The sequence below is a fragment of the Akebia trifoliata genome, chromosome 5, assembly GCF_017979445.1.
Source record: "Akebia trifoliata isolate Shusen 1 chromosome 5, ASM1797944v1, whole genome shotgun sequence".
NCBI lineage: Eukaryota > Viridiplantae > Streptophyta > Magnoliopsida > Ranunculales > Lardizabalaceae > Akebia > Akebia trifoliata.
Genome location: NC_141379.1, coordinates 8384393 through 8409221, shown reverse-complemented (window position 1 = coordinate 8409221; position 24829 = coordinate 8384393). Strand labels below are relative to the sequence as shown.

The 24829-nt window shown below is 35.5% G+C and overlaps 1 protein-coding gene across 2 annotated transcripts in view; it reads left to right on the top strand.

The window, feature by feature from the left end:
* LOC147401385 (agamous-like MADS-box protein MADS2) overlaps positions 1 to 24829 on the top strand; it is an 80796-nt gene that overhangs the window by 12797 nt on the left and 43170 nt on the right. Inside the window, exons 2-4 of one of the 2 annotated variants that reach the window (XM_086442678.1) lie at positions 10111 to 10189; positions 11252 to 11316; positions 11476 to 11575. In XM_086442678.1, the coding sequence (XP_086298804.1) occupies positions 10111 to 10189; positions 11252 to 11316; positions 11476 to 11575 (244 nt within the window). The remainder of the gene's footprint in view (positions 1 to 10110; positions 10190 to 11251; positions 11317 to 11475; positions 11576 to 24829) is intronic. The other variant, XM_086442679.1, reaches the window with a different exon arrangement.

Here is a 24829-nt window from a genome sequence, read left to right as displayed (position 1 = left end):
ACATGGCTTTGAAAACATACTTCGAACTATACTTAGATTACAAGAACAATGAGTGAAGAAATGGGGAGAGTGAGTTCTTCAGCTCTCACTTTACATGAACACTCTCTCTTTTAAGATAAGCTCAAAATAGAAAATGAATGACTAAGATTAGGAAGATTTAGACAACTCTCAATTTATAAAGTTTTTCTCAGGTTTCTGGAACACATCCTCTCTAGTTGCTATAAAACGGCTAAATCAAAGTAGTCGAAAGTTTCCAGAACAAAGTTCAAGGCTGTCCCCCCTGAGACCATCGTAGGGCACCAAGGGTCTACCACGACGTGGTTTGGGTGGAGACACCTAGATTAAATTTTTGGAGGCTGATCTGTCTTGGCTTTAGTATTGTAGTGTTGGCTTCGCTTTTTCTATTTGTCTCCAAATGTTCACTTTCTTGTCTATAAATTAAAATAGAAATTCTTTAATTATCAATAATTTGGGATTTTTAGATAAATTAACTTTATTTAGGGGAAATAGAAAATGAAGTATAATGGAATTCTTTATAATTATGGTTTTAGAAATGACTTTTTGGGATTTGATCACACTCCAAACCTCAATTTTGTTAGTCTTATAAAAAAATTAAAATAAAAAAATCACTTTCGTAGGTTTCACGACTACATCTTGCAAATGTCGTAATCCCTTAAACCCCTAGGTTACCCCTAGTGGACAAATTTGACTCATGAGGATTTGTAGTGAAAATACTCAAAAAATTCAAATATTTTTAAGATATCAACTTCAAAATCAATGTATGTAATGCGATCATAACAATTTTCACAAGTTAGTCAAAGTTCCATTTTATTTACGTAGAGTTCTTTGTTTTTAGTCCTTAATTCTATAAATATATTGAGTGTGTGTGCATATTTTTTGATTGTAAAATAATTTTTCGGAACATGATTTCCCTTCCTAACTGCTAAAATGGTCGGATCTACCTAAGTTCAAACTTAAAATTAGCATCTTTTCTGGGGTAGTGAGACGTGTGGATATTCACTTTAATACCTTTAAAGGGTTTTATTTGTGATATTCCAATTCACTCACATTTTTACTATTGACGGTTTTCACCCTACTGAAACATTTGTATTTAACCCTATTGCGATATTTTCTTTCTACACTTTTTTAATGAAGAATATTTTTTTCTGCATTGGGCTTTTGCAAATTTCTTCTATTTTTCATTTATCACAAAACAGGCAACCCTTTTCAAGGTACCTAGTCTAATCCTATGTTTGCTGTCAAATCATACAAACTCCAATTTTATTTTTCTTCTACTAGTCAACCAAATGACAAGGAAGTCAAAATTCATTAGATTTAAGTTTTCCATAACATTCTAGACAACAAAAAACATCAACTTTTGTTCTAAAATGATTTTTTTTTACTTAGTTCAATAAAAAGTGAACTGAATTTTTCAAAATAATCCGTTCGTGTGGAATAACCAAAAAGAATTTGTTATCACAAACTTTGGACATGAGCCTAAGTTTTAAAAATTTTTATGTTAATAATACATATAAAGAATTTGACCAAAATATTTCAAAAAAAAATGTTACAAGTATTAATAATTAATAATTTATGAGCTAACCCAAACCCCCAAACGTAAAGAAAACATTGTCCTTAATAAATAAAAAACATGAGAGAAAAAGGGGGGTTAGATCACACCTGAATCGGATTTCATTAAGTCACAAAAATTTTAGATACAATGATGCTGAAAGTTAAAATCAAAGTAAGTGTTCCAAACAAGTTGTAAGAACCTACATAACAAACATACCAAGAACATTCCAAAAAGACAAATATATACCATCAATAAGGACTACTAACAAACACTACCAACAAGTCATCGCCAAAAAGTCACCAATAATAAACTACCACCCAAAACAATCTCACTTCAATCACACCAATAAATACACAGCAAAACCACCCAAATAAAATCCCAACACACATACTAAGAATTTTTCAACAAAACATCAATCCGAGCATACACTCTACTGAAACAAAACCCTATTCTTAATCAGAACCAGGGGTAGCCCTAGCACTAGCACGTGCCAGCATCTCCTCTTGGTGGGCCAAGACCTGCCGCTGCTACTCAATGATGATCTATTAACCATCCTTAAATTTTTTATATCGATAATTGACTTTTTTCAAATCTTTAAAAACTTTGGAAAAAAGTAATGCAATGTCCCTTTTGAAGGACCTGGGCAAACTAGGAGTCATCATCGAAATTGGGACTCAGGGTGCATTCCACTTCGGTTGGTGGTTCCTCAAATTCTTCCATTGCACGTCCGTACCCATGAAGAGTATCATGTTCTGCTTCATGAAGAAGTTACAGACCCCATAGATCCTGAACACAAGTCTTAAAGTTCTGTAAATGTATTAGGCGACCTTGAGTTGTTATCAGCAAGGGGAACACCTAAACGATGTTGGGAGAATGCAACAAACCAGATAGGGTAGAACCAAAGAATGACTATGATCGGTCAAAGCATCGGTGATGGTGTCTAAGAGAAAGTGAGACATGCGGAAAGTGTGACCACGAGTCTGAATGGAAAATAAGATGTACATGTGCTTGGTGTACATGAGAATGGAGTTTTGAATCTCAAGAATGTTTTGGGTAACCCAGTGCCAACATATATTGATTTTCGAAAAAATTGTTGGACTTGAGATTGCCAATAGAGCGTGATTGGAAAGCAAGAGATTGTGGCACGGTGGATGGGTAGCGCAGTGCAGTGATGTGGCTGAATTGGCTCGTCTGACTCCAACGACACGGTCGTTGATCTGTTGTGAGTGAAGTGGGGTAGTTGATTTTGGCCGACCGTTGATGGACGTGGTGGGGTCAAAAGAAAACAAAAATGAAAGAAAGGAATGGAAAAAAGAAGAGTTGGTAGAGGTGAAAAAAATAGGTGTTAGGACTTTAAGAGAAAATTTTTTTTCAAGAAAATAAATTTTTTGGTTGGAAAAGATTCGAGAGTTACATGGGTGGTTTAAATATTACCTCCCATTTTAGATGGGGGATGAACGATCTGAGTCGAATCAAGCCATTGACACTAGTTTCGATGTACAAACCCAAGAAGCTGAGACAGTTGCGTTCCACTATCATCCTTCCCTAGAACTATTACACTCCAAGCCTTCTCGGATTAAATCGAAAATTATTTACAAGTTTACTAATTGCTACTACAAGTTTGATCTAAGAAGAAGATAAAAACAAAAACAATGAAATGTTGCTGTCTTCTTAGTAATGAATTGAGTCGGTTAATTGGATAAAAATTCCAACCGTGTCGTTTCTCGTCAAATCCTTTTCCCTGAAATCAACAAGAATATCCAAGTCAAAATATACTAAAAAATAAATATTTTCACTAATATCCTTAAATCAACAGAAGCTTGCTCCAAATTTCTTTGATGCAAATCTCGAGAATTCACCGTAGTGTACCAAAGGCCCACCATGGCGCAATTAAAATTTGACAAAAATGAAAAGTTGTTTTTGGAATAATCTTCTGATTAATTAAGCATTGTAATGAAAATATTTCTCTTTGATTTTGTTCGTTTGATTTATATTTTTTAGCAAACAAAACTCGAATCTGTAACAAATCCTTATCGGGTTCTTGTTGAAATGAAACTGAATCGAAACCGTTGTCCCCGGCAGCGACATCAATTTGTTTGGTGCAAATTATCAATATAATAATGAACAAAATTATATCTTAGCAAGCAAGGATCGATGCACAAGGACAACATTGATTCGATATTTCTTTCAACTCAAAACCGACTTAGATTTAAGTAATCAAATTAAAATAGTTTTAGGAAAGAGTATTGCCAACTAAAATGAAAGTAAAACAAGAAATGAAATATAGTGTAAAGGCTAGAGGGGTCAAATCCACCTTTGTATGTTATTTCAACATCTCAATGGCTCTATGTTTGTCTTGATCCACGCAACAAAGCTAATGTTCGTGGATCGGAAGGTAAATCTGTAAATTCCTTATGTGATTCAAATGTATATGAATCCTTAAATAAGACGAAATTTATCAGATTTGTATCCAATGTTCGTAAATAAGTATGATTAAGCTTGATCTCATTTAAGCATGAATCATCATACTTAAAATACTAAATATGTTGTTCGATAATTCCAATCTTAAGAGTTTCCACACGTATACAATTCAGAAAAATAAATAGAATCGATTAGAAATAATTAAGATAAACTCGCTCCGGTTTCATTAACATCTCTACGAAAAGTTAAATCGATAATCATCGTGAATAACAAATTGCAATAAAGTAAAAGAGAATGGATGTTTCTTTGTTGCTTTTTAATTCTGAAGATCAGCTTGAATCTCTTCGATTACATGACTTTAAAAACATACTTCGAACCATACTTAAATTACAAGAAGAATGAGAGAAGAATGGGGGAGAGTAAGTTCTGCAACTCTCACTCTACAAGAGCACTCTCCCTTACAAGATAAGCTCAAAATAGAAGATGAAAAACTAAAATTAGGAAGAGGAGGAGATGGATCCTTTTTTTTTAGACAACTCTCAATATATAGAGTTTTTCTCAGATTTCTGGATCACCTCCGCTCCAGTTGTTGTAAGACAACTAAATCATACAAAGACAACGCAGCCGAAGTTGCCAATGCAAGGCTCAAGGCTGTCCCCTCTGAGACCACAATGACGGGCTAAAGGTATATTGCGGAGCAGTCTGGGTGGAAACACCTAGCCTGATTTTGGGGCGGTTGATCTGTCTTTATTTCAATACTTCAGTATTAGCTTCCCTTTTTATGTTTGTCTTCAAATATTTGCTTTCTTGTCTGCAAATTAAAATAGAAATTCTTTAATTATCAATAATTTTGGTTTTTTAGATAAATTACTTTTATTTGGGGGAAATAACAAATGAAGTCTAGTTGAATTCTTTATAATTACGGTCCCATAAATGACTTTCGAGGAATTGATCACTTTAGGTTCTAGAGAGCTTTTAATGATGAGGAAGTAGGAGAAGTTGGGAAGTTAATCGCCACCACTTCTTCACTCCATTTTGATATCGGGAGAGAAGATGATAGATATTGGAAGGATAACAAGGATGGGAGGTTTTCGGTTAAGTCCTATAAAACACTTTGCAATGTTAAGGGGGCCTTGTTTCCTCAAGTGGCCATTTGGGGCCAAAATGTTCTATCTAAGATTGCGTTTTTTGCATGGACGACAATGCCAGGTAGGAATCAAATTGTTGATCTATTGATGATGAGGGTATGTGTGGGGTTAATGAGTGCTTGTTGTGTTTGTGTGATGGGGAATCAGCAGATCAAATTTTCACCCATTGTAGGCTCTCCTATGAGATTTGGACTCATTTTTTTAGGTTGTTTGAGGTTCATCTTGCACGCGTGAAACATTTAAAGATCTTTTCACTATGAAGAGGTTATTGTGGAGTTTCACCCCATTTGCTATTTGTTAGAGCATTTGGAGGGAGCAGAATAATCGCATGTTCAATGGGATGGGGAAGGATTGTAAGGATACCATTTTGTGCATTTTGAGTCTTCTTTTATTTTGGTCAAAGGTGTCCAAGGTCTTTAGGGGGATCTTCTTTGAGAATTTCATAAGTAATTGGGATATGGTGTGTTGTTTGGTGATTGTGTAGTCCTTTTTGTATCAGTTTTTTGCATGATTGGTCATCACGTTCAATCTTGCTTCTTTAATGGATTAGTGGATTACTATTTATCCAAAAATAAAAAAAATTTGGCACCTTCCAAGACAAAGGGGTTGAAGAGAAAACAATTTTCTTGTGAGAATTTGAGATCAATTTGTTTATGTTTGATGTGTTAGATTTCGAATAGTTTCCCATTTGAATCAGATTTTATGTGTGCAATTAAACATCGACAAAAATTTGTTAAGATTTTGCAGCAATTACACATTGCCTAAACACAAATTTGTAAGGAAAATGGACTGGCTCGGAACTAGCAAGGAGCTGGTGGGGGGAATTGCCCCCACAGAACTTTGAGACACCACTATATTTTTTAACTAATTACATGCTCCTTTTGTCCCCACTCCCTCACCACTCTCCCCATTTGCCCCCACACCCTCACCTCCCTCCAAGTTTTGCCCCCCTTCCTTCAATTTTTTTTGTTGATGACATTGCCTCTTGAAGGACCTTCTCATATACTAATTGGAAATAACCTAAATATCCTTTACTTCAACTTTTAACCAAAAACCTCTTCTCCCTAACATCATTCATCTTCACATTCTTCAACTATACAACTAACCATAGATTGCCCTCACTACAAAAAAATAATCCTGGCTCCGCCCTTATTGTACCCCAAGTAGATAAAAGAATGGATAACCATATTTACTTATTCTTTGTTTTATTTTTAATTTGGGGAAATGCTGACTTCCAAAACTTCAATGAGATTACAATTTACAACCCTGCCACCGGTAATTCTTTTAATAATTTTTAGTAGAAAAAGAAAGAGTTCATTTAATACATATATATATTTGTAAATATTAGTCTGAGAAAATATTTACAAAAATACAATTGGAAAAATAGTTATAGAATCCTTGTTAATTTTAGTACTAAAAATAAGGAATGATATTGACCTGTTTTTGAAGATAGTTATCACTCCATTGAAGTCTTGAAGATTAGCATCTCTCGTTTAATTTAGAAAGATTTTTTAAGAAACAAGAGATCAGATCCGATACACCCAATAAGGTGGGTTGAAACCACACTGTCACAAATCAAATCTCGAGGCACAGATGTCTAAGTAGAAGTAAGAATTTCCTTTTCTTAATGCATTAATTAAAAGATCTATGTCATTAGATTTGAGGAGCAGGAGTAGGGTTTCGACCTTCTTCCCTTGTTGAACACGACCCAGACTCAAAAAACAGTCGAAATCGAGGATGGCCTTCACTTACCTATGTACTACCAACATGGCTAGCCAACTCCCACTTTGCTTCTCTGTCGTTGGCCATCTTAAATGAAGGAAGATAGAAAAATGGCAGACCTCCTCTTCCAAATTCCAATGGACCCATCGTGAAAGTCTCCCACAAACCCTATGTAGTACTATGTACTTAATCTTTCCATCTCTCTCCTTCTGACTGGTCATTCAATGTACGGATGGCCCTCACTGCCTCACAAGTCATCTTTTCCATGATGTTAGTCATTTGATCCACCTCTTAAGTTCATCCAACGGTCATGATTTCATGTTACGATTTTAGTACAAGGAATCGTTCTTAGATTGGACTGTTGAGTTTGGTGGTTTCTGACGCATTTTCCTGTATTATCACTGCCTCACAAGTCATTTTTTCATGATGTTAGTCATTTGGTCCACCTCTTAATTTCATCCAATGGTTATGGTTTCATGTTACGATTTTTGTACAAGGAATCGTTCTTAGATTGGACTGTTGAGTTTGGGTTTCTGACACATTTTGCTGTATTATTAGTACATAGAGATCCAAACTTCAGTCTGTCCATGATTCTGGGTACAAAGGATGTAACTTGTCGTAGATAAAGCGAGCTCTCTACACACCTCTCTGGATGTTTTTGTACATTATCTATGTCATGCCTAGAATAGAACATTGCATTCGTACCCATGGATTACGCATGGAGACTGATGTCGTTGATTTTTTTTTTTTAATGTATGAAAGTAAATCTTTTTCTGAGTTTTCCTATGTTAAATTTATTAATCCATTAATATGTAATTCCATGAAGCCCAATTCTCACACCCGAATTAAAAATTAAAAAAAAAAAAAATGATTTGAGAATAAGTAAAATTTAGTGTACGAATAGAACTTCTCTATTTTTTTTTTATAACTACATTTATATTTTAAATTTAGGATTCTTTATGAGCCTTATCATAATTGTAAACAACTACTGAAATTGTTTAAAGAGTAGTATAATGTTCAGATTATAATTTTAGCTAAGCCTTTGTAAAGTTTGAATTTTCAAGATTGTGTTCTAATCTTCCATTAGGGTGTGATAAATAATTTAAGAAATTGGGGTGCCCATAGCATCGATCATTAAAAATTTATAATTTTTATATTTTAAAATAGAGTCGTGCTGTAGTGACCTCAAGCCAGAACCTCATATCGCATTTCTTGAAGTGAAAGTGGAGAGCAACCATACACACGTATCTCAATGAAAAACATCTATGATTCTCATGCACTTTCACATCAAGAAGAGCAATATGAAGTTCCAGCCTGAGGTCACTTCAGCATTATTCTTTAAAATATATAATAATGTTTATTTTTCTGTTTTCCAAAAAATTATTAAATATAACTGCAAAACTTCGTTGAGTTTCCCACCCAACTCATGGATTTTCTAACCAATTCGACTGAGTTGATGAATTGATTCGATGATTCCCAAATTGATTCCATCAAGCTTTGGAGTGGAATCATTTCGAAATCTGATCGAGTCAAGTTGAATCAACTCCGAGTTTTGGATCTCCATTATAGTTATGTTAATGTGTGGATCTCATTACCATACCATATTAGTAGACCTGTTTCATCGTTTGAGAGTAAAACAAAGGCTTTCCTTTCTTTTACACGGTTTGAATCCATTTGGGCTAGAGATGTAGTGGACTTTTAGAATTTAATCAGGTGGATACACTTTAGTTTACTAATAACCTTCCTATCAGAGAAGAATAAAAGTGATATCTGAACTGTGCCAACTATTGAAATATTTAACTTATGAATTACAATATGAACTATGGGAAAAAGTGATTAAACAAAACTTTAAAAAAGAAACAAATATGTCAGATAATAAATTTAATTTTATACCAAGTAGGTCAACCATCCACGAATATTTCCACTTAGGTAAATGATAGAGAAATACAGAGAAAAAATAAAAAGAGTCGTATACTTTTTATTGACTTAGGCAAAGAATATGACAATACCCACACAAAAAAAAAAAAAAAAAACTAAATGGGTTGGTTTTGTGAAAGTAATGAAACCATAAGAGTTGTATTGACGTAATTAAGTACATATATTAAAGGGTTGTGACTATTATGACAGTATAAAGAGGTAACAATTGAGTTTTTAGTTAAAATTGATTACATTAGGGACTTTGAGTTTACATTTGTGGGGTTTGTTTTTTTTTTTTTTCTTAGTCTACAACTTGAAAGTTTGGTGGAGTTTGTCTATGGGTTGGATATTTTTTGGGAAGATTCTCAAGTGGGGGATTAAGGGCATTGGTTAGGGTGAAGTCTTGCAACAGTTCGAAGAGTGTTTTTGTGCATATACAACAATACGGTGAGGCTCGTTGAGATAATTGAAAACGATGTTTATTTTAGACATGAGTGCTTGAATACGGAGATCATTATGTTTCAAAGATGTGGCTGGAAGAAACTTCAAACGAATGGTTTTGACAGATTGGGACCTTGAAATATTGTCAAGAAAGAAAATTATCCGTAAGGGTGCATATATCTTGAATAAATTCTGATACGATTGGTGGGTCTGAGAGCTGATCCAAATGGGTACCTAGGTCATGATTCTTGGTGCTTATAAATAAGGGTAAATTACCATTTCATGAGCTAAATATGACGGAATTCTGATTTCAGCACACTGTTGATTTTAATTCCCTAAACATGAAGTGTGAGATCGCAGGTTTTTTAAAGTGACAATCCTGCTGATATAAATTAGCGAGATCACTGATTTTTTTCTATTTCTTTTAAAGTGACAATCTCACTGATTTATATAATGACGATCTCCCTACTTTGTAGCGAAATTGCAAGATTGTCACTTTTATAACCAGCGAGATTTTAACTTAGAAAAACTTGCGCAATTCATGTTTCGAGAATTAAAATGAACAGTGAGCCAGAATCAAAATTTCATCAAAAGTCGATCACGTTTTGGAAAAATTTTCTATAAATAATCTATGAATTGGTTGATTGTTGATGCTCACTTACCCAAATATATTAGTAAATTATATGTTCATTCATATTCGGTATGGAGATGTTTTAATTTATCATATTTGACGTATTTGTGGATTTAATAAAGTCAACTGTTTCAACTTAAACTCTCCTAGTCTCGCTCTAGAAATTTGTAGATTAACATGGGTTGATCCAACATCACCTCTATTGATGTTCACTGCTGTCACCCTTCTCAATGTACTTTCTTTGTTTCTGCTTGAAGTATGTCCAAGACGCTAGAAAGGTACCAACAATGTAATTATCGTGCAGTGGAAGCAAGCACATCAGCCAACGAGACGGAGGTAATTTAATCTTCTCACCTTTGCATTTTAAAAGTCTAAATTGTTTTTTACTTCCTAAAAACATATGAAGCTTCATTAAGTTTTTGCTATCGTTTAAATGTACATTTCTGCTGTTGATATACCATTTAAAGACACTTTCAGAGTACATAAACAAATACATACAATCATCTAAATTCTAAATATATATACACGACATTGACATAATAGAAGTTTCAATTAATCTTGCCAAACACACTGTTTGCTTCCTACTAGTTATCGGTTCAGTCTTGTTGAAACAAATCTACTAGTACAATCTCAGGATTAAGATATCCCATTATGATTTCAAACTGATGTATCATTGATTCATGCCCCTTTGACCTCGATCTTCTCTCATAGACTAATTTCAAATGGCCTCATCTTCAACCTCTACTAAAAAAAAACCAAGAAAAAACCTTTGTTTTGTTTTTTTTCTTTCAAAAATTTATCATCTTCAAGCTCTTTAATTTTTATGATAAATTTCATTTAATTTATTCTACTTATCTTCAAATCATAATTTCTGACCTCGTGGTAGTCTTTTGTAAAAAACCTTTTATTCTTCTACCCAAAGTTCCATGGGTTCCTACCTCTTCAAAAATCCAATCATGCCTTGAGGTTTAGATGTTGGAGAATTTGAGAAAACAGATTACGGGCTTCTGGCCACTGGTTGAAGAAAAGGGCATTTGAGTATTTTTTATTTATCAGTCTATTATAGAAGACTTGGTTCATGAGGACAATGTTATCAGTTTGAAAACATAGGGGTATCTCAAAGATTCTTTGAAACATGGAGGGGTATGTCTAACACACCTTGTTTTATCTATTAGCATTTTTTTTATAGGAAAATGCTGAAGTAACATTGAAATTGACATCGTTTGAGACATTGCTGAGGTGGATATGTGCATACCATAGATGCTTTCATCGAGATACGAGTGAGAAGCACACCAATGTCCCAAACGATTGTCAATTTCATTTTACTCCAGCACCTAAGTTTTATTTTAGTAAGGATTTGGTAATTTACGACAGTATTATTGTTTCCACGCCGTCCAACAGAGTAGCTACCAGGACTATTTAAGGCTGAAAGCAAGAGTAGAGGTTCTGCAGCAATCTCAGAGGTATTATTTCTGAATCTAAACATTCACATTTTAATAATTCTTTTATTCAATTTTGGGATTTGTATGATTTATATTTCCAAGAGAGAACCTATTTCTTTATTAACTTAACAATTAATTGATATGAGACACTTATGGAATCTTTAACCCTGTATGATGCAGAAACCTTCTCGGGGAAGAGTTGGGCTCACTAGGTACAGGAGAGCTAGAACAACTTGAGCATCAACTTGAGATGTCTTTGAATCAAGTCAGATCCACAAAGGTCATCAAACTTTTTTTTTTTTTTACATTGTTGTAGTAGTACATCTATCTTTTGCATTTGCTCTCAGTTATGCATTTCTTCTGTTATAAGTAAATATAATACTTTCTGTTTATTAGAATAGAGTTACAAGATTATCCTCAATGGGTTTCTCTGGATTTCCTTGCTATTATTGAGAATGGTGTATTGTTGATAGAAAGTTAGGAATGTTAAAGGAAGGATGAAACTCTCAGTTGTACCTTCTGTAATAGATGTCTTGAATTTAGTTGGTGATTGACCACCATGGTTTACCACACGACATGAAATAGAAGTACTGTACACATACCGAAATTGGGGATGCTTTGGGTATCTTTTTTTAAGTGTTACTTGAGAGTGAAATTGAATAAGAAACTAGGGTTTCGGTGTTTGGAAGGTCAGAGAGAGGTATGGAGAGATATCCCAGCTTGTAATTTCTTTCTCTCAGGGTTAGGGAATTGCTCTCATCTCATTAGTGGATATAGGCACTGTAAATCTTTTGTTATTTATTTATTTATTTTTTCATTCCCTTAGTGATTTGGTATGAGTGTCATGCTCACATTACTCAGTTAACGCTTTCAAGGGTATGTCTTGTTGTATAGATGTCAAATGCTGGTTAAATAGCTTGTAGGAAGCCTTCCTGTTGCACCACTATAACGCAAATGATTCCAAAACTCGTCCTAGACTGAGACGACTCAGACAAGTCATGTTGGTCTTGGAGGCAACCAGGGTGGAAAGTCTGTAAATTGTCCATTACATTGATTAGTCCAAGATTTCAGATGACTAATCTGATATTTTGAAAATCTCGGCCAAGTCATTAGGTTTGGGTGTTATTTTAAATAAATTGATCAACTTTTAAAAATTTGAATGTTTGTAACTAATATTAAATAATTTTTTGATTGTCCATCTATAATATATTAATCCACCTTATAATTAAATTAACAATTACTTAAAAGTAAATGCATACTTATAAAAAATTAAACCAGTTTTAAAGGTTTTGATCCACCCAAATGAGATTATTTGGATAAGTCAACTCAGTCTGGATTTACTGAGTTTGAAAACCCTGCTAATACATCTTTTGTTCATTATGGTAATTGACTTTGCTTTTGGACTTGTACAGCAGCTTTAAGCTATGGAATGAAAGAACTAATTTATGTAAAATGTTAGATGCTATTCATCAGGGAAGTTGAATGTTTGTTGTATCAATTCGCAACCTGTATCCTGTAGTTTATAATTTCCTTCCTAGAAATATGTTTTCCTATTGATATAGCATAGAAAAAGTATTTTATTTATTTATTTAATTTTTTTTTTTAGAGAGGAAGATTTTGCACACACATTCATATTAATTGAGAAAGCAAATACAACATATTAATAAGCTACAGTCAAGGACAGATTTTGTTGTTTATGTATGACTAATGTTCTCAAATGCTGAGGTGTGAGGCAAGGCGCTTGATTGACCAATGCCTTGAGCCGTAAGCCTCGAGACATAAAGTGTAAACCTTACATGCATTACCTTTTTACATAAATAATTCAAGATATAAAATTACTAGTATTAAACAATTGAAAAATTAGAATTGCGACCACATATTCCCAATTACCAAATACACAAAGGAATTCTAAGTATTAATCCATTACACTAAATAATAATATTTTTATTATTATTTTATATTTAGTTGTTGAATAGTTGAAAGTTTCTACAGTAAATAATTATTTTATGTTTATTGTAAAAATATAAATAAATATTTTTTAAATAATTTCTTTTATATAACATTGAATAGGACAAAAATTTATTCATAAATCAAATCAACTCAATAATTTTCTTTGCATGCAACAAAGAAATAGTAGCAAAGATGAAATTTATAAGATGTTGCTTAGTTAATAAAACAATAAGTAAGAAGAAATAAAAAGGAGATGAAAAAATTTATTTAAAAAAAAAAGAAAAAATAGAAAAATAAATGTGAAGCGTAAGCCTCGGCTAAAAGGCATGTGCCTCACTCATGCCTCACACTAAGGTGTATGCCTTTTGCGCGCCTTTTGATTTGAAGCTTAAGCCTTAGCTGCTTTTAGCTTTCAACCTTATGCCTCGGGGCGTTTTTAATGACCCTCATTGCAAGACGTACCTCAAGGCGTAAGTGTCATATGCCTACAACAATGCTGCTAGATACCTAATTGGAGAATGGGGATGATCTTCTTTTTCATATTTTGTTGCTTTGGATGATGTGGAGGATTTTTAGCCTTTCACATCTTGAGATAAGTGTTGGAGCTGATTGGGTACTCACTATTAAATCAAATGGTAGGGATGCTTCAGCTTAACTCCACTTTCAAGGATTGTGCCTAGAACAAAAGTGTTCAAAACTTCAAATCCTTTTTCTTTCGAGAGAAGGAGAAGGAAAGGAGGGTGGGACGTTGGTGTGGTGCGTACCAAAGGAACTCCAATGGTCAAGTTAGTTATTTCTTAGAAGGAAATAAGGCAGTAATAGGAAGATTAAGGAAAAAAGATGAATAGGGAAAAAAAAAAGGTGAATAGTGAATGATTCTCTAGATGTAAACAGGGGGAACCTTTTATCTAATTCAGAACCCTTTCTCAGTCTTTGAGAAGGATTTTAAAATTTTTTGTTGGGGACGAGTCGCCACACAATTGGTCCTGATAGACGATGGGTTGTTTGCGTGTTGGACAAATAACTGGTTGAGATTTTCCCTTGAGATCTTTAGGGGATTGTGCCCACACCTAGGAATGTTGCATTTGAAATTGATTAGTTGGGTCTCAGTGCATTTATTGTGGGTTTGGTGAGATTCATAATTTTTGGGGTGATTTTATCAGAGAATATCCGATCTGTCCCTTTTGTTCCATTATGTTCGTCTTCTCAAGGTGTCTATACGCCTTCCTTGGATCAATGATGATGAAATCTCCTAGTTCTTCACTTTGTTCGACTAAATATGGGATTTAGATCCGTACTACTTTTACCTAGCCACCAAAAGGGTCTTAAGATTTTCGAAAGAGGCAGAAGCCCAGTTGATCTGTGGCTGTTTAAAAAAGAAGGGGTTTGGCTTGGGAATGCTTTGATTCATGCGGTTAGTGGTATTGGCGGCATAATCACCAAGTCGGGGTTCAGGAATAAGTTGACATGGAAAAAAGTTGAAAAAAACGAAAAAAATTAGGAAAAAATCGAAATAATGTTAAGATAATATATTTTTCTACTGAGTGATATCACTTATATCGTCAAATTCTATTTTAAATTTAAGAATAAATGGTGTTTGAGAAAACCCTTTTAAAATAACTTGTTTAACAAAAAAAAAAAAAATCACATTTTTTATTGTTTAAATTGCGACTTTTTCTAAAAGTCAGGATAAAGTCGTTATTAAATCACACCTCTTGTTTAAATCGCAACTTTTTCTAAAATTCATGATTTAATCGCCAGTTTTTAAATAACGATTTGAACACGATTTTTTGAAAAAGTCGACGACTTTGACGACTATTATTGGTAGTAAAAAGTTTCTGAGCAAGTCTATAGTGAATGCAAGAGTTCTATTAGCTGAGTTGGATAGCAATGCTAAAGGCAACTTTGTTCAGGTGTTAGACTTCAGCGACAAGAGGTAGGCTATTCTATTGATGATCCGAAGCCTTGATGGCTACGAATGGAAGGAAGTTGCAGTAGAACTTCTTAAAGTTGGTGCTATTGTAACTCCTGTTGTAATCCTTAAACATCAAACGTCTAGTGCAATCGATCTATGGCCCTCTTGTAGTAAGGTAGGGCCTACCGTTAAAGATGTTGTTATCTTTGGAGTTTGGACAAGAGCCATTATTTTTGAAGTCTCTAATTCAGAGGTGGTATGGGAGGATGTGAAAAAGGCTTTAAGAGGCCTTACTGGTGATCTTCAGAGTTCTTCTTTATACCCATCAATGACCACAACAAAGTATTTTTTGTTGTGAATGGAGTCTCATTTGATTTCTTTAGAAAGTTATTGTCTTTTCGGTTCCATAATGTAGTTGTTTCTATTAGACCTTGGTTTGCTATCATAAACAGGGTTCAAGAGGGCTGGGAAGAGGAAGTTATTTTGGTAGAAGTTTTGAGTCCTACCCTGTAAGATAAAGCATGGGTTTTAGTCAAAGATGGATTCTTTGGGTCATGAAATGTGTCTCCACAACTTCCTTTTCAATTCTAGTCAACAAGGAGTCAACTAAGTAGTTCAAAAGTTCTAGAGGGCTTGAACAAGGTGATCCCTTATCCCCATTTCTCTATATTATTGTAGTGGAGGCCCTTGGTAGGATGGTGGGTAAAACTGTAGTTAATAGGGATTTATCAAGTTTTGTTGTGGCTTCCCAAGGCTTGATTGTTTCCCATCTCCAGTTTCTGGATGATATGTTCATCTTTTAGATGCTTCCTTACATCAGGTTCGGTTCTTGAATGATGTTTTTATTTGCTTCAAGGATTGTAGATAACATTGAGGTGTTTGGGGCTTCAATGGGGTTCTCAAGTGGGTTCTTTTCCTACAACTTACTTAGGGCTTCCTCTGCGAGTGACATATTCAAGCAAAGTCATTTGGGATCCGATTTTAGAGAGAGTTGGTAGAAGATTATCCTTGTGGAAAACAAAGTACTTATCAAAAGAGGAAAATTAACCTTGTTAAAAAGCACATTGTCTAGCATTCCATTGTATTATCTTTCGTTATTTATTATGCCTTGTTCCGTTGAAAAGAAATTGAGTTAGTTGTTTAAAGATGTTTTGTGACAGAATAGATATCGAAGTAAGAAGTTCCTTAAATGGAAAAGTGTGCCTTCCTAGGAAGAGTGGTGGACTTGGGATACGTAATCTTAAGAAGACGAATCAAGTACTCCTTGATAAATGGCTTTGGAAATTTGGTTCCAAGTGGAGTAGTCTTTGGAGATCGGTTCTAGCATCCAAGTTTGGCGAAGGTAGATTTGGTTGGGTAAGTAGCTTTCATCAGATGTCGATTAGTTTTAAAATTGGGATGGGTGGTTGGTGAAATTTTGGGAAGAAAGATGGTATGGGTGTATTCCCTCGAAAAACCAATTTTTGGACTTATTTGCCTTGTCATTGAAAAAGGTGCAAATGTATCTTCCTTCTTTACACCTTCAATTTCAAGTGTAGTATTGGAGCTTGGTTTTAGACGCGACTTTAACGAATTGGAAATAGATCGAGTGGATTGGCTAATTCTGGATGTTCAAGAGGTGGTATTTAGCCTTGCAGAGGAAGATGTGCGGATTTGGGACTCGGGTAAGAGTGCGGTGTTTTCGGTTAATACCTTTTATTGTGAGGTTATAGGGAGGCATACTTGCTCCTTCCCCATGGTGGAAGTTTGGGGCCCCAAAGTTCCTTTGAAAGTTGCCTTCTTTATATGGGTAGCATCCTTAGGCAAGATCTTGGCCTTGGACAATGTTATGAAGAGAGGGATCATCTTAATTAACTATTGTAGTTTATGCAAGGAGAAAGGTGAGTCCGTGGATCACTTACTATTACATTATAAGTTCACTACCGAAATTTGGCATTATTTTCAAAAGTTCTTTGGGGTGGCGTGTGTATTCTGAGATCTTTTTCGGAGTTAGTTGATGAACGGTTTTCAATTAGGTTAAGTTTTACAGCTTTTAAGAGGAAATTGGGGAGCATTACCCCTTTTGCCTTTTGTTGGGAAATCTTGGAGGGGAATCTTAGAACCTTTGAAGGGAAGGAATCGTCGGTCAAAGGCATCATTTTGGCTATCTTGGGATCTATCTTCTTGTGAAGTAAAGTCTTTGATGAGACTAGGTCTTCTTTGAAGACTTTATAGCCATGTGGGATTGGGTGTGTAACATTATCATCTAGTTTGGCTAATTCTTGTCGTTTTGTTTTATTTTGCTTTTTTGGTTTTCTTTTCCTTGCACTTGGTTCATGGTCTCCTCGACTGTGCTATTAATAATGATCTTTGATTTATTAAAAAAAAAAGGTTGGTTCTTAAGGTTTCAAATGAGGAATTAACCAATGGGTGTTTTTATCAATTGCACTGAATGCCTTTCATTGTGAGGGTTCCTCATATTATATAGAAACTGTTGGGCTGATTACAAAGCTGAATGTTAGCAATTACAACAATCAAGGAGAGACTAAATAAGGAAACTATAATCTTCCTATTAATTACAAGATATCTACAGCTATAATATAAAATCATGCTATAACTAGAGAGACTAATTATGGCTAAATATATATGTTGTATCGACTAACAGATATCTACAACTATAATACAAAATCATGCTATAACTAGAGAGACTAATTATAGCTAAATATATATGTTGTATCTTATTGACATCCCCCCTCAAATTGATGCTAGGCAATCAAGAAGTATCAATTTGCCCACAAGGAACTGATGGCGCTGTCATGTCATGGCCTTCGTAAACACATCAGCTATCTGGAGATTAGTAGAAACATGAGTGTCCAAGGCTTCTCGAATAGAATGACAATCCACCTCAATATGCTTCGTACGCTTATGGTAAACGGGATTAGCAGCTATCTGGATGGCACTCGTGTTATCAGCATGAAGAGGAGTAGGATTAGATTGAGAAAAACCAAGCTCAGCCAGAAACCCACGAAGCCAAACAATCTCATAATAAGCAGCAAACATTACACGATATTCAGATTCAGTAGAAGATTTAGAAAAGTGAGCTTGTTTCTTACTTTTCCAAGAGATCAAAGAATCGCCAAGAAACATGCACCAACCCGTGATAAACCGCCGAGTATCAGGACATCCAACCCAATCCGCATCACTATAAGCAACAAGGCGAAGAGAAAAGCTAGTTGGGAAGGCCAATCCACGGCCAGGTGACCCTCGAAGATATCGAATGATACGACGCATGGCAGCTAAATGGAGATGGCGTAGAGTTTGCATAAACTGGCTAACTTGCTGGACAACGAAGGAAATATCAGGTCGAGTAATAGTTAAATAGTTCATGCTGCTTACCAACTGTCAAAACATAATATGATTAGAAAGAAGATCACCCTCCTCACTACGATATTTCACATTGACCTCCATAGGAGTATCCACCGAAGAAGAATCCTGAAGACCAGCCAGGCTAATCAAATCTTGGGTATATTTGTGTTGATTCAAGAATATACCCAAATAATCAGTATGCACTTCCAACCCCAAAAAGTACGTAAGAGGACCAAGATCCTTCGTATGAAAAGAAACCTGAAGATGCTGCTGGAGGTGGGTAATCAAGGTGAAGTCACTGCCAGTAATGACAATATCATCCACATACACAAGTAAAAGAACGAGACCAGTCGGTGTCTTGCAAAAAAAAAATGAGTCATATTGGCTTTGGATAAAGAAGAAGTGAAGTAGAGTGGACTTGAACTTTTCAAACCATGCCCGGGGAGCCTGTTTTAAGCCATAGAGAGACCGTTTCAACTTACATACAGCAGAAGACGAAAAAGAAAACAAGCCCGGAGGAGGAGTCATGTAAATATCTTCTTTGAGATCACCATGAAGAAAAGCTTTTTTGACGTCCATCTGGTGAAGTGGCCAGCTCTGGGAAGCGGCAATAGAAATAACCGTATGCACTGTAGTCATCTTCGCCACCGGAGCAAATGTCTCATCATAGTCCACTCCATATTCTTGCTTATTCCCAAGGGCAACTAATCGTGCCTTATATCGGTCCAAAGTCCCATCAAAACGGAGCTTAATCGAGTAAACCCATTTACAATCAATGGCTTTAACATTAGAGTAGCAAGGAACAACGTCCCATGTATGATTGTCTTGAGAGCCCGAAGTTCCTCATCCATCGCTTTCCGCCAACAGTCATGTTTAACAGCCTCGGAAAAACATGTAGGGATGGGAATAATAGTCAAAATAGCATCAAAACCATACCAATCAGGGGAATGTGATACTTGGGAAGATCGTAGAGGAGTAGATTCGGGAGGCATGTCAGGCTTGGGAGAACTTATCAGAGCTATCTCAAATGGCAGGTCAATCTTAGGAAAAGTTGTCGAAGTAGTTCCAGATGAAGAGTCAATTTCGGGAAGGGGTAAAGTCGATAGACGTTGAGTATATACCGTTCAAGGTTTGTAACGTTCAGGAAGAGGAGTCAATTCATCAAAACAAGGTAGAATACTAATCTCAAGAAATGACTCAACATGCGCAGAAAAGAAACATTGATTCTCAAAGAAAACAACATTACGAGATATACAAAATTTATTAAAACAAGGATCATAGCAAACATAACCTTTGTGGGAAATATTATAACCCATAAAGGCTCATTTAACAAACTGAGCAGAAAGTTTGTGACGTTCATGGGGAGGTAAATGAACAAAGCAAACACATCCAAAAATATGTAGATTAAAATAGCTAGGGTGCTGATAATACAAATAATAATATGGAGAATCAAAATTCAAGACCTAAGAAGGCAGTCTATTAATTAAGTAAACTGCAGTAGATAATGCCTCAACCCAGAATTTAGAGGAACAGAGGACTCGAGCAATAAGGTGCGAACAAAGTCCAAGAGATGTCCGTTCTTCCGTTTTGCCATACCATTTTGTTGAGGGGTATACGGACAAGAGCGCTGAGAAACAATTCCTTTGTGGTTTAGGAAATTATGAAACTCGTGGGACATGTACTCTCCACCAGAATCAGACCTCAAAATCTTAATACTTGTAGAAAATTGGGTCTCAATATATATTACAAAGGTCCGAAAAATAGACAAGACCTCAGATTTGGACTAAAGAAAATACACCCAAGTATACTGACTAAAATCATTGAAATATGTTACAAAATATTTATATCGAGCAAGAGAAATTACAGCAAAAATGCCCCATACATCACTATGCACAATATCAAAGCATTTTGCAGCACGACAACTATGAGAAGGGAACGAAAGAGTCTTACTTTTACCAAGTTTGCATACAGAACAGTCAAATGACAGATTTAGAAACTTGTTCTTTATTGCCTAATAAACCAGAATTTAACATATGAGACAGAAAAACAAAGTTTGGATGACCCAAACGTTTGTGCCATACTTCACCCTGAGTGTTAACTGTCATACAAGCCAAAGATAAATAACTAGAAGTTAAAAAGTGCAGTGGGAATAGTCTGTCAACTTTAGGCCCCTTCGCGAGTATCTTCCCCGATACCTGATCCTGCACAAGACAATCATCACGAGAGAAATGGACATCACAGTTGTTATCAACTAATTAACCAACTGAAATAAGACTAGGAGAAAGTCCATGAGACACATAAACATCTTTGAAAGAAAGATTAATATCTCCTACTTTATTAATAGCTAAATGACTCACATTAACTATCTGAATATAGGATGAACTATGATATGGACAAACATTGCAAAGAGTATCAGACAATCCGGTCATATGATTGGATGTAGCAAAATCTAAAAGTCAAGATTTAGATAAAGTAGTACCATTACCTTGGAGCCCTAAGGCAAAAAACGCTGACACAATCATTTGTTGGACCATTTCTAAGAGCAGATGCTCCAGCCATAGAAGAAAAAGCTAAGGACATCTTTGGAGCAGATGAGGTGTTCACTACAGCTTGATAAGCGTTAGCTTGACAATTCTGAAGCCTAGTGGGATATTCTTTGATAAAGTGGCCTTGTTTTTTACAGTAGTTACAAGATTTCTTTGCATAGTTAGCAGCAATATGACCGTACTCCTTGCAGCTAGAACACTCTAGACCCTGCGCATGTCCTTCCCTTTCCCATAGGCTGCATAGTCTACTGGATTTGGATTGGAGATTCTGGAATCTTGCTGTAACGTTACCTGAGTAAGACATTCCTCGCGAAGTAATTCTCTAAAATAAACATATAAGGATGGAGGAGGATCCCGGTTCATTAAATTTGAGCGAGTAACCTCAAATTCAGGTCGCAATTTCATCAGGAATTGATCTCGTCCTGCTCATGAACAGCCTAAACCGCAAAGAAAGATGCAGCAGGTCCCTTCGCATAAACCATATGCGAAAATTCTTCTCACAAATTCTGAAAATCAGAAAAATACTCCTGAATAGAGAGATTGCCTTGAGTGTAACCAGTAATCTCATATTCCAACCGAAAACAACATGCAGTATTATCCTAGTGCTAAACCTTTAGCAAATACTCTCACATGGTCTTCACAGTCTTATAGGACCTCAGATTGAGCCCAATAAGAGGATCGACAGACCCCAAAATCCAAGACATCACACATGCATCTTTGACCGTCCACTTAGCCAGCTCCCTAGGCTTTGTAGAGGCTGGATCACTACCGTCGATATGGCCCCACAACTCTTTCCCAGTAACAAACAATTGAAATTGGAATTCCCAAGTAGAATAATTTTTTCCAATAAAACGGACCTCGAAAGATTCGCTAGAAGACATGATGGAACAACACCAACTTGAAATCAAAATAAATACGCGAAGCCACTAGGATCAAAAATTGTAAAACCTGATAAAGAAGTAACAGGCTCAAACCCATCAGATCTATTAGACAGCAAGCCCAAGTCCACCAACAGCAACCTTTAGAGCTTAAAGTCACCAATCAATAACCCAAACAACACCAAACGACTAGGAATGTGCAACAAAAAAAATCGACAACAGTACTCCAGCACCAACCGATCCATTCCAACACTGTTCTAACAAGAAATAACAGCCATAGAACCTGCTGACAACCACCACAGACTACACAGACCTTGTCGATAGCCACCACAGAATTTTCACAATCTCTAAAAAATCTGCCGACAACCACTAATCACCACAAAAGAATAGTTTCCAGTAAGAAAGAAACTCCCTACCCTCAACAAAAAAAAAATTGAAACCTAAAGCAATCCTAATTTAGATGATTTAGGCTCTTATACCATGTCAATTGCACTAAATGCTTGTCATTGTAAGGGTTCTTCATATTATATAGAAACTGTTGGGCTGATTACAAGGTTGAATGTCAGCAATTACAACAAACAAGGAGAAATTAAATAAGGAAACTATAATCTTCTTACTAATTACAAGATATCTACAACTATAATACAAAATCATACTATAACTGGAGAGACTACTTATGGCTAAATATATATGTTGATCTGACTGACAGATATCTACAACTATAATACAAAATCATGCTATAACCAGAGAAACTAATTATAGCTAAATATATATGTTGTATCTTACTGACAGTTTTGTTGTCCACGACTTGAATAATGCCTGATCTCTATTGTCACATTAGCTTCTAACTCAGCTGAGAACACTAGTATGGTCATTGCACATTGTCGAGGTTCACCACCCATTTCTCCACGTGTGTTCATGCCTTGACTAAACACGTGAGTATTCTGGGTAATCCCAACACATCTCACTTATTTTGAAATGGGCGCAAAAATGGTATCCATGGTGAAATTTATTTATTTTAACGTCAAAATGTGTTTTACAGATCATCCTTACAAAAAATGGACGGTCCATGATTCTTTAACTTGTAAACATGGGATAGAAGTTTCGGAATGAGTTGATTTTGTGAGGATGATATCCTCACCAAAAATCAGCCCAAAACTTGTAAGCTATGTAAGAAAAAACACGTCATCCAAAAAGTCGACTGTCAAACAAGACCTTTATATATATATATATGGGTCAGTTCCGTAGACAACATTTTAGACAAAGTGTTTTGTCTTATATGGGTAAAAAGTTTCAAAATGGGTTGATTTATTTTTACGATGATCTTGATGGTGAGGGAATCATCTTCACAAAAAATCAGCCTATTCTGAAATTTCTAGTCCAAATTTACAAGTTGAAGAATCGTGGACCATTCATTTTGGAAGAATTATAAAAAGTGATTGTCAAATCTCATAATGAGAGCTTGACAGATATTTATATTAAATAAAGTGTGAATGGACATAAATGCGCATACATAAAAAATAATAGAAAATCAAAAATAAATCACATTATTTACAATAATCCCACTCAAGCTGGGACAAATATATCAACTAAAACCAGCTTGACAGGTGAGAGTTAGTGACATAAGGACCAACAAATTAGAAGCAAACATAATAGTAGACTTGTTGCAAAACAATGTGGAGAAACTAGAAATAGGAAACCCCAACTCCATCAGTAAATATCGAAGCCAAAGAAGCTCACATATGGCAAGGGCCATAGCTCGATACTGAACTTTAGCAGAAGAACAGGAAATAACATTCTGTTTCTTACTTTTCCGTGAAATCCGATTACCACCATGGAAAGTACAAAAACCAGAGGTAGATCTTCTGTCTATAAGAGAACTACCATAATCAGCATCAGTGAAACATGACAAATGAGGTCGAGCAGTGGACAAGTAGTAAAGTCAAAGATTAGGATGCGATTTGAAGTAGCGAAGAATAAAATAAATGATGTCAAAATGAGAAGTGGGCAGAGCATGCATGAATTGACTAACTACACTAATTGCAAAGGTCTAATTTGGTCTAGTATTAATTAGATGGCCTACAAGTCTCTGATAAGAAGAATGATTAAATAATAGATCACTAGATTTTGCATGAAGGTGATGATTCTAATCCATAGGAAAGAAAACATGATGACAACCAAACATATCAGCATTTTGAAGAGATTCAATGTGTATTTGTGCTAAGATAGCGAAATACCACAGCAAGAGTGGGCTACTTCTATCCCCAAGAAGTACTTATGAGGACCTAAGTCCTTAACCTCAATACACTGGGTATCATCTCCAGTCAGGATAATATCATCCACATAAACGAGAACAATGGCACAATGACCATCCAATTCTTCGATGTATAAAAAGCGTATGATCTAAGTGACATTTGAAAATTTTCATAGATAAGATGACCTCAGAAATACTGAAACCAAGCACGCGAAGACTGTTTCAGGCCATATGGGGATTTGAAAAGATGACATACTTTCCCTGAGTATTCCCCGTGAAGACGAAATCTAGGAGAGGGGTCCATATAGATAATGTCAGTCACATAACAATTCAAAAAAGACATTCTTCACATCGAATTGGTGAAGAGGCCATGAGTAACAGGCAGCTAGAGATATAAAGAGGCGAACTGTGGCGCCCCGCCGAACGCTAACACAAATCCCCATGTCAGATTTCAAGGTACGAGGTGGCACCTCGAAATTTCGGCATGGTCTCCTCTGTTTATGTTAGCATTCCAAGGCGATTCAACCTGCACCTGATAAACGACATACAATCCTGCATATAACAAACAAAATATAATACTAGCGGAAGCCTATATACGTCTAATAATGTCCGATAGATCAGAGTGCGGAAGAAGAAAAATTATATA